General features: G+C 30.9%; 1 protein-coding gene across 1 annotated transcript; it reads left to right on the forward strand.

Moving 5' to 3' along the window:
• Positions 1 to 240: 240 nt before the first annotated feature.
• LOC112804115 (S-adenosyl-L-methionine:benzoic acid/salicylic acid carboxyl methyltransferase 3-like) lies at positions 241 to 3,539 on the forward strand. The gene is made up of 4 exons (XM_025847525.3): positions 241 to 357; positions 508 to 918; positions 2,637 to 2,891; positions 3,192 to 3,539. The coding sequence occupies exons 1-4, from the start codon at positions 283 to 285 to the stop codon at positions 3,537 to 3,539; spliced, it is 1,089 nt and encodes a 362-aa protein (XP_025703310.1). The 5' UTR covers positions 241 to 282.
• Positions 3,540 to 11,219: the final 7,680 nt, after the last annotated feature.

The following is an 11,219-nucleotide window of genomic DNA, read 5'->3' on the forward strand; positions in this document are numbered from 1 at the left end:
ACACTCCTTATAATAAGTTCCGTCAAGAATTGACAACACGCACAAAGTTCGAAAAAGATTTATTAATCACATTAATTAGACGGATCCATCCTTCACATGTATGCTCGTTTAGAGCTAGTACGTATACTAATTCAGAGGGTAACCATTATTTAATGGGAGTTGGTTCAGCTTCCACATTTCTATATATAGTGTCGGGGTCTATGTTTGATTTGATCATATATATTGAGGCATTCAATTGTAATAGAGCGAAAGAGAGAAACGAATAAAAGGGAAAGAAAAATAATGGACGTAGCGCATGTACTGCACATGAATGGAGGCGATGGAGAAGCAAGCTATGCAAGAAACTCCTTTCTTCAGGTATAGCCGTATATATATATATGTGTGTGTGTGTGTGGAAAATCAAGAGTAAACTATTTAACTCATCACAATTTAATGAATGGTGAGTATTATAGATTGACCCATATTGCTGAGATGGAATAAAATGACTCTTTTGTTTGCGGCATACAGCGAAAGGTGATTTGCATGACAAAGGGCATGAGAGAGGAAGCCATAAGGAAGGTGTATTGCAGCAGAAGGCCGAGAAGCTTAGTCATTGCAGACTTGGGTTGCTCTTCGGGATCCAACACTTTGCTTGTGGTATCTGAGGTTATCATGGCGGTGGAGAAGCTTTGCAGAGAACTGAAGCATGATGATGAGTCTCCGGAATACCAGGTGTTGATGAATGATCTTCCCGGGAACGATTTCAACAACATCTTCAAGTCGCTTGACTTATTCGTAGAGCAGTTAAGTAAACAAGTGGAAGGTGGGGTTGGTCAATGTTACTTCAGTGGGGTTCCTGGTTCTTTTTATGGCAGGATCTTTCCAACCAAGTCTTTGGATTTTGTCCATTCCTCTTACAGCCTTCAATGGCTATCTCAGGTTATCATCTTCTGCCTAACTGAACAATATGGATTTATGTTTAATTTAAGAGAAATATAACCATCATGCAGAATTTATTATTTTTGACAATTATTTAATTATTAATTTAATTTTTTTAATTTGATAATACAACAACATATTTTTTCTTATATTTTTAAATATTAATAATTAATTAATAACAAAAAAAATAAATTTTGATATTTTTTATTTTTTAATTAATAAAATTATATTAGATATATATTAAAAATTAATTACTAAATTAACTATTAATATAAAATATATATTAAAATATAAAATATATATTAAAAATAAATTAAATAATATATATTTATATATAAATACATACTATTTAATTTAGTTGCTATTTTTTTCACAAATCATTGGTTTTAACAACACCCATCATTCCCCTTTTTTAAATGTTCAAGAGGGACTGAGTGCCATAAGCGCAGCTAGGGTTACTTGACGTTGCTGAAGTTGCCTTCATTGTGGGAAGCTTAGGGATTTTACTGAACAAGTTATGGAAACACTACTGTTGAAGTAATCTCACATGGCTTAAACGTGACTCAAATAGTTTACCCATTGGTCCATTTTCTATCACGAAAAAATAACGTGACAAAATTAAATGGTGTTATTTTATATTTTACGTTTTACTCTTTCATTCTTCTTCTTCCTTCTCCATATTTGAACCTCCCACCATTCTATTGCCACCTCTCTCAATCATATCTTCTCAATTCTGTCATCTTCATCCTTACCACTACCACCCTCCTCCTCCTCTTCAAAACAATTTTATACTCTTTAGTTTTGGAAATTTTGCAAGTGTCGCAGCTCTCATCAACCTTTGTATCCTATTACAATACAAGATTCTCAATTCCCTCAAGTTGGACAAATCTATGAATTCGTCTTCATCACTCCAGATGATGTCTAGTCTTTTTAAGCCATATAAAACCAAACATTGAAGGTTTTGAAGATGTTAGCGGAAGGAACAGGAACCAGACACACAATATAATTTCTCCAATTTTAGGCAGTACCCACTTTTATCTTCTTCAACAAAGAAGCTTTGAATGACAAAGTTTCACGTAAGTTTTTGTTCCACTGTTAAAGAGGAGGAGAGGGGTGGTGGTGGTGGTGAGGGCGGTGAAGTTGAAGATGTATTATTGAGTGTGATGGTAATGAGATGGTAGGAAGGTCTTACATCGAGGAGGAAGAAAAAGAAATGGGAGTAAAACGACGTAGTTTAGGTGTAAACTGAAAAACGATGTCTTTAAATAGTGTCCCACTATTTTTTGTGACGAAAATGATGGAGAAACTAACTTGAGTCACGTCTTTTAATTTTAGGATATAATTTGGGTCAATTAAAAATTAGAGAAATAAACTGAATTGTAGTCAAATTTTATGGATTATTTTGAGTATTAATTCCATATATAGAACTTAAATTTTTTTCAAAAAAAATATTATTTATATATCAAAATCAATTACTAAAGTTAGTTATTATATTTTTATATAAATATATATGTAGTTTAACTTATTTTTAATATGTATGTTATATTTTAATATATATTTTATACTGATATCATAATTAATTTTAATAGTTGATTTTAATACATATCTACCATAGTTGAATTTTTTATTTTATTTTATTTATATTGAAGTGGGAAACCTTTTTTTTTCTGATTTAAGAATAAAATATTGTTGGTTTCTTGTGATTATTGAATAATTAGGTTCCTGAAGGTGTAGTGAACAACAAGGGGAACATTTACATGGCGAGCACAAGTCCGTTAAACGTCTTCGAGGCCTATTACGAGCAATTTCAAAGAGACTTCTCTTTGTTTCTCAAGTGTCGTGCTGAAGAGGTGGTTGAAGGGGGCTGTATGATTCTAACATTTTTGGGAAGAAGAAGTGATGACCCATCTAGTAAAGAGTGTTGCTACATTTGGGAACTTCTTGCCATGGCTCTTAATGAAATGGTCTTCGAGGTACATCTTTAATTTACTAAAACTAAATCATTTTTAAGTTTATTTGTAAAATATCTAATGTATACAAACAAATATTACCAAGGACAATTTCTTGATGTGTATAAATTTTTTGTCTAAATTATTTAAAAATGAGTGTTGAGAGTGAAAACCTCTTTTATAAAATTGAAAATAAATATTTTATAAGTAACCACAGAATACATCTACTATTATTACTTAGGTACTATATCATTTTTTTTCCATAACAATAAATACCTAACTCAAAATAAAAGTTATTTATTTATTTTTATGTGGTGCTAAAAGGGTATTATAAAGGAAGAAGAAGTGGACAGATTCAACATCCCTCAATACACACCATCCCCATCTGAAGTGAAATCAGAGGTTATGAAAGAAGGCTCATTCAGCATCGACGGCTTAGACGTTTCTGAAGTACATTGGAATCCTTTTAATGATGATGGCTCCGATGATGGAGGATACCATGTTGCAAACCTCATGCGCTCTGTTGCTGAACCTTTGCTAACCACCCACTTTGGAGAAGCCATAATCGAAGATGCTTTTTGCCGCTACCGAAGAATCTTAACCCGTATTATGTCTAAGGAGACAACTATGTTTATTAATGTCACTGTTTCCATGACACGAACTGCATCATGATTCATGTGCCAACAACATATGTTGCCATGGTTCACTTTATTTTGCTAGCGCTCCTCATAATAAAATTATGTTCAATTTTGATATATTGAAATATAAATTTTTTATACAATAATTTCATTTCATTCAAATTTATGTTTAAATCATAAATTTTAAAATTAGTTATTTTGTTAACGCATATAACAATAAATATAAAAATTTAAGGTTTAAAATTTAGTATGACTAAATTTTTAGAGTGGTCTCTTAGATTCACAGTTTTTATTATTTTAGTCCCTCAAATATAAAATTATCTATATTGATCTTTAAAATCTAATTTTAAATACTATGTTGGTCCTTAAATTCTTTTTAGCATGAACTAAATGATTAAGTGGCTTTAACTTGTCATGTTGGATACATGACTAAATAACGTTATTTTATTTTGGGACTTAAACAAAGTAAAAAAAAAAATTCATATGATATACAATTCATTATATCTTCTTTCATTCTTCAGACTTTACTTTTACTTATTAAAAACTAAAATATAAAGCTAAGGTGTCATTTAATCATGTATCTAATATAATAAATTAAAACTAGCTCAATATTTTATTTGTTGACTCAATATAAAAAAAATACAAAAATTAATATAATGTCTGCTGATGAATCTCAAAAATCAATATAATAAATTTTAAACCTAAACGACTAAAATAACAAAAATCTTGATGAAATTTAGTCGTTTAGTATATAGAAATTAAGTTCTAATAAATATAACTGTTACTATGCCATTTATTACGTTTTACCATCCTTGTATTTATTTTTTATGAGTATACGTGTTACAATATTACTGAAATTTTTTCCTTTCACGTGGGATGCATTAGTTATGTCTCTTTCATAATTAAAAAAGGATTGGATTTAATTTGTTGATAATACTCTGAATAAAGAATAATTTTTGTTTTTATTTTTTTCTTTTTGATATAGTTTCTAGAACACCGTTAACTAACAAAAATTTACATAAATAAATAAATACATAGGTTCGGAAGGACATGGTCACATGGATTATGGATTGATGATATCATGGAGAAAACATATGATGAAAGACCAAGTGTAAAAAAAAATAAATACAAGAGTAGTTTATTGACATTCTCTTAAGTTGATAATGTGAAACAAATTAAAAAATATTGACCAAGTGTAAACAACACCGAATATATAATAATAGGCCAGTTGCCTCCAACCCCCAGTTGATTCTTGATGATTATTGCCGAAGCATATTATATAATTGCATTAGAATTCTGATGGAAATCATGGAACTGATTGAGAATTATGGCGTTCATTGTAACGTCTCAGTTTTTTTAATTATATTTATTATTTAATTAATTACATTTTTAATAATTTAAATTTTAAATTCTTAATAAAATATTAAAAAATAATGCACTTAAAAAATTAATATATTTAATTTAAATGTTAAAAATATAAAAATATTAATTTTAGTAAATTTCTAGTTGATAATAAACAATCTTTTAAGATATAATAATAATTAATTTCATATTTATTGAATTTAAATTATCTTTACCTGAAATAATAAGAAAATTAGTTTTATTCTTTAAGTTTAAGTACAAAATCAAATTCAAATTAAATTAAGTAGATAAATCTATTATAAATTTATAGTAAAAAATCGTGTTCGAACCACAACCATCCTGAATTTCTGATATACTAACAATATTTTGTGAATATCTCAAACTGTAGTTATCCGATTGACTTCGTTCAAAGTTTATTTTAAATCTAATTCAATTCTCTATAAATTTGTGTGTGATAACTATTTCCAAATCCTAAACTTAGAAAACTTTATAGGACTTGCAAAGTGATAATTCGGATTAGATATTTCACCTAAATGCGAGTTACATTCTCCTAACATAATCGATACATACCTAAGAGCTATTTGAGTCCTTCCTTTCTTATTCTATTACTCTTTTTTCTATACAAAATATTCTAAGTAATCTATCTTCTATTATCTCTATAAATTGTCATCTATATACTTTCTTCACTTTATTATAAAAAAAATAATTATCACTTCTCACTTTCTTACTCTCACTTTAAATCCTTTGTCAAATTATTTATAAATTTCACTCATATATTGTTTGAGAAGATATTCTCTTTGAACTATGCAAACTACGGAGTATGGAGATTTTCTTTCTATCCCTTAGCCAAAGATTCATACCTACATCAAACATACACAAAGTCTAGTCATGAAACAAGTCTCTCTTCGCTGACAAATCGTGTCTATTTGTATTGAAATATGTATAGGATTTCTATAAACTTCACTAGATGTAGGAGTTTTATACTACTTTTTTTATATGTTATATCTTAAATGTTTTTGAATATAGATGTTAGCATTACATGTAATGATATAATGTCTCTTTATTTTATACACATTAAGCATTATAATAACCATCTTATGTACATTAAAGAATTGAGAGAATGATCATTCGGTAAGGGAAGGTGATCGTTGTAACATCCTACCATACAAAGTTTTACGCTTAAGTCGTAAAATAGAGGTGGTGTGGTATTACGACCTCCAAAATTATATATATATATATATATATAATAATAATAATAATAATAATAATAATAATATTTGAAAGAATATAATATACGAGGAGTCATGAAGAATAGGTAAAACAAAAATCGTAAAATTAAAAGCGCAACGCTCAGGAAAAGGATTTCTTGCGTACGAGGAAAGTTAAGGTACATAAACATATATATAGACAAAGAGAGTAAAAGGTCAAGGATATAGAATAATCAAGCTCTGACCTCGGCCTGCAAAGCTGAAGCTGAGCCGGAGAATATTTACATACATACATATAAGAATTTATTTATAACCCAAAATACTTAAAAGTAACCCTAGTTCTCCATAAACCCCTATGAGGTGCAAAAGTAAAACATAAATAAATAAGGAGAGTTTATACATATAATATAGATATAGCAAAATAAAACCAAATATCAAGTCCTAAAATCCCACTTCGCTGTAGAGAACTTCAGATGCCTAACGAGATAATGTCTCTCGACCTGCATCTGAAAAACACAAATATCAGTATGGAATGAGAACTGGAGGTTCTCAGCATAGTATTAGTGCCATATAAATAAGATATAAGGTTCCGAAAAAGGCATAGACAATCCTAGAACTCCGACACTCAGATTATAAAACTTAAATAACTAAAACAGAAACCATAAATCAGGGTGGTTCTCTAAGGCTTCCTAAACTTAACCAAAACTTTAACCTAACCCTCCATCATCCACTTTCCTCCAAAACCTCCATCTCCGATGGAATCACATAGACAAGCAAGCAAACAATTACAATCACAATTAGGATACAAGTAATGCAGATAGCACATATAATAATTAAGCATGTTAAAGTCACATAGGCATCAATTAGATCACAAGAAAATAATTCAAACATATGCATATGATGTATACTTGTCCTATGACTGCTGAGTCTCATCTGTCAGTTATTAAGCCAACCCGATAAGTCCAGCTGCTAAATCCTAGACTGTCCCTCGATGCGCATCCCCAAGAGTCTATGCATAGCTTTTTCTCATATATAAATCTTGCTCATTTGGGGATATCCTTCCTGGGAATTTATACATTTTCGGTCACCCTTGCGTCGTAGGGTCAACAGAGTATTGAGTCTCAACCTAGAGCACGTGGTAGCAAGCCACTGCTCTTTACCCAAAAAAAAAACTCATCATATCTCACATAAAATAAGTGAATAAGTCACTTAAGCATTTATATTCATTCATAATCATTCATTATAGTCATAACATCACTTATACATTATATATTCAAACTTTTCATACATAATTCATCATAATCCAGAGCAAGTGGGGCGGACCACACACTTGCGTCCACCCGGGAAGCCTTTATACTAACCAACTTGGAGCAAGTGGGGCGAAGCAACCCTTGCGTCTACCCAAGAGGTACGTTCTCGTATACCCAGGAGGAATAAATGAGGGGATCCTAACCTCCTACCATCTCGTTGGGGGCGATTTTACAATACCAGGAGGAACAAAGAAGAGGATCCTCACCTTCCACCATCTCCTGAGGTCTCACTTACAAGAAAGAGTGCTCAGATATAACATTTATTTCTTTCTTTAATCAGCTTTATTATATATATATATATATATATATATATATATATATATATATGTTTAGAAGTTCGTAACCATGTTTAAATCACAAAACTACATGTTGTTGAAAATAAGGTGTGTGCGCACGCACACATGTGTGTGTACACTTGTGCAATTGTTTATAAAGGTGCGTACACACTAGGAGGTGCGGATGCCCTCAACAGCAAGCATGTCCATGCGTGTGCCTGTGCATCCTCTATGTGTACGCACATTTGCCAAAAACACACAGGATGTGCATGCGCTCCAATGTGTGCGAATGCTCTCAGTAGTAGGCATGTCCCTATATGTGCGTGTGCACCATAGTGTACGTACGCATGTTTTCTGAAAATCACAGGGTGTGTGTGCACACAGCGCACGAGTGTGCGTACGCACTAGAGAAAATGTTGCCCCTGCTGGGCGCGTGCGCACAACAGTGTGCGTATGCACACAAACCAGAAGTTATGGTTTTGCTGTAACTTGGAAAAATCAGTTTTTTTGCATAAGATTTTTGACGTCCATAACTTTCTCTATAAAATTCTATTTTCACGAAATTTATACCATTTTAAAGCTTGTAAAACCATCTTTGATTTGAAGAAATTTTCATTTCCATCCAAAATTCAAAACTCTAGTTATGGGCCGCCGAAGTTCATTAAAAATCAAGTTTTCATCCAAAACATCAAACCTCCATTTTTACCACAACAAACTCAATACCAACATTTTATGCATACAAACAACACCACAACATACCATATCACAGCAACACAGTCTCCACATCCTACTACAATCTACCATACCTCAATATTACACAATCTCATACATAAATTCGTCAAATAACCAACAACGTCATCAATAATTCATCACATATACATATTCATTCTGAACACCATGTCAATCATCATTGAATCATCTTATAGCATTCTATTTTTATCAGCAACATCAATCACTAAATCAATGCTCAACCTATTACAAGTAGGGGTGTCTGCGGTGCAGTTTGGATCGGCTTTTAGTCAAAATCTCATTTGATCCGAACACTATATTTACTTGCGGTGCGGTTTGGATTGGATGATTTAAAAAAAATCCGATCCGATCCGATCCAACTTTGAGCGGTTTGGATTGGATTGGATTTGCGGTTTTGTAAATTAAGAAAATTAAATATATATAACAAGTCTCAATATCAAATTTTAAATAACCAATAATGACATAACAAGTCTTAACAATATCTTAAAAAATCAACGATAATATAACAATAGAAATAAAATTATACGTTAGTTAAAATAAATAAATAAATCACATTTTAAACATAAAACACCTATTAAATAATAATAATAATAATAATAATAATAATAATAATAATAATAATAATAATAATAATAATACATAAAAAATATAAAAATGTATAACAAATTGAATATGTTATAAGTATAATTGTAAACATAATAATAAAATAATAATATTATAACACATTGTGCGGTTTGGATTGGATTGGATCGGTTGTGAAAAGTATATCTGAAATCTGATCCGATCCAACGGTTTACAAAAAATAAAATCCAATCAAATCCGAATTAGTGCGGTTTTAATCGGTTTTCGGTTTGGATTGGATTGGATAAGTGGTTTAATTTGGATCGGTTTGGATTTGAACACCCCTAATTGCAACAATTACCATCAAGGTACTAAGCAATTAACATATTCATGCATTCTCACTTATCCTATGATCATCTAACCTAAGTTTTCACGAGACATTATATATTAAATACGAGAAACCAGAACCATACCTTGGCTGATTTTCTCGTATAACCCAAAGACAACCCACTAAGCAAGCTCACGAGTTCCACTTCCAAAATCCAGCCTCCACAGTTTTCACCAAGCATTCAACATCCACAATTAAGCTTCAATTTACATATATACACACCTAACACATATTATTATATATACATACCCAAAATTCAATACCCAACACACTTAATCAAGAAATTAACTAGGGTTGATGATCCTTACTTTGTAGGTGCCTCAATTAAACAAAAGTCTACTGCACTAATTCCTTAAGTCAATTTGATCCTAAAACATCAAATTGACCACAAATCTTAACATCCAACATTATATCATTTTCGAATTTGAGAAGAGAAAAATGAAACTGGAAATGTGATTTTCTCACCTTACAATGTACTAGGCTTTGTAGAGCTCGTCATTACGGACGCATAACCATAAATAGTGCGACGATTAGAGCTCGGAATGAGAAGATATGGGGATTTGAATGAAATTCAAGGGTTTGTGAAAGTTGGGAATGTTCTTCCCCCTTGGTTGAGCTTCTGCATTCTTTGCATGCAAATGGGAAAGAGAATGAGCTGAGCTCATTCGTTTAAGCAAGTAGGTTGGGTCCACGGGCCCGGTTTGGATCCGATTCGACTGGTTCGGTCAGTTTGACCTAATCTTGGACTAAATTTTTTAAAATTATTGTCAAAATTCTTATTTTAATTAGCTCTATCTCATTGAACTATTAGAGTGGCTGAGGATGGATACGATGACACTATATAAATAAATCACTGAGAAACTTTTGTTTCTCACCCCTCTCTTCGTACCATTTTCAGGAACAATGCGGCATGAAACGATACACTTCTTGATTGAGCTGAAAAGACCAATGCACAATTAGAAGTAAGATATCAAGATTTTAGATACGAAACGTTAAGCATTTATCCAAATTCTTATTAAAGAGAAAAAATAGGCGATTGTTTTAATCATACTTATGTAAATTAAGAGAATTGTGAATTTTTGTGTATCTTATTTTATCTTTATTTAGTGACTACAATTGTGGCTATAATATTTCTTTTTTATGATTATTTGATATAGGTAAAGTTTGTTATTATTTTTATCTTTATAGTTTAATACGTCCATTTTTTATTTTAGTATTTTTAAATCCGTTTATATTTTTTAATTAGTAACGATTCAAATAAAAGTTAACTATCTATTATTATTTTTATATATAAATTATTTTATATAAAGATCTTTTTTTTTCAATAATATCATAAAGTTTCAATATCAACGAAATAAAACTTAAACATAGTTTAGAAATATTAGGATGTCACATTGATCATCTAATTTCCTATTGCTTCTATAACTTTCCAATCAACTGACTTTTGCTTTCAAACAACCAACATGTGTATCATGGAATGCAAGTTGCAACAAAAATAAACTATCAACCGTCAACAGCTATGTATTAAAGTTGGGTTTACTATGTATACCTATAACTAACTCTAAGTAACCTCATAAGATAAGGATTGTCAACCAGTTATAATATATATACTCTCTCATGATGATTAGGGGGTTCAATACAAGGAACACACATGGAGTTAGAAATCTATACTAAATACATGATAAACTCTAAATTTGAGTGGATTCAACCTAAAAAATAATTAATTAAGAAAATCAAATTATTGTAAAGACTATCATATCATTAACATGTACCATAAACTTCTAAACCATACAAATGCAAGAAGCTACAGACAAATAGAGGTCTTCAGGTTTTGCTGAGGAGGGTGAACAGCGAAAGATG

The sequence above is a fragment of the Arachis hypogaea genome, chromosome 5 (assembly GCF_003086295.3).
Source record: "Arachis hypogaea cultivar Tifrunner chromosome 5, arahy.Tifrunner.gnm2.J5K5, whole genome shotgun sequence".
In the NCBI taxonomy this organism is placed as follows: domain Eukaryota; kingdom Viridiplantae; phylum Streptophyta; class Magnoliopsida; order Fabales; family Fabaceae; genus Arachis; species Arachis hypogaea.

Excerpts from the sequence above, each read along its gene's own strand:
- LOC112804115 (XM_025847525.3), top strand. The coding sequence starts at position 283 with ATGGACGTAGCGCATGTACTGCACATGAATGGAGGCGATGGAGAAGCA. Across the intron at positions 358-507 it reads CAAGAAACTCCTTTCTTCAG|CGAAAGGTGATTTGCATGAC; the intron begins GTATAGCCGTAT and ends TGCGGCATACAG. Across the intron at positions 2,892-3,191 it reads TTAATGAAATGGTCTTCGAG|GGTATTATAAAGGAAGAAGA; the intron begins GTACATCTTTAA and ends TGGTGCTAAAAG.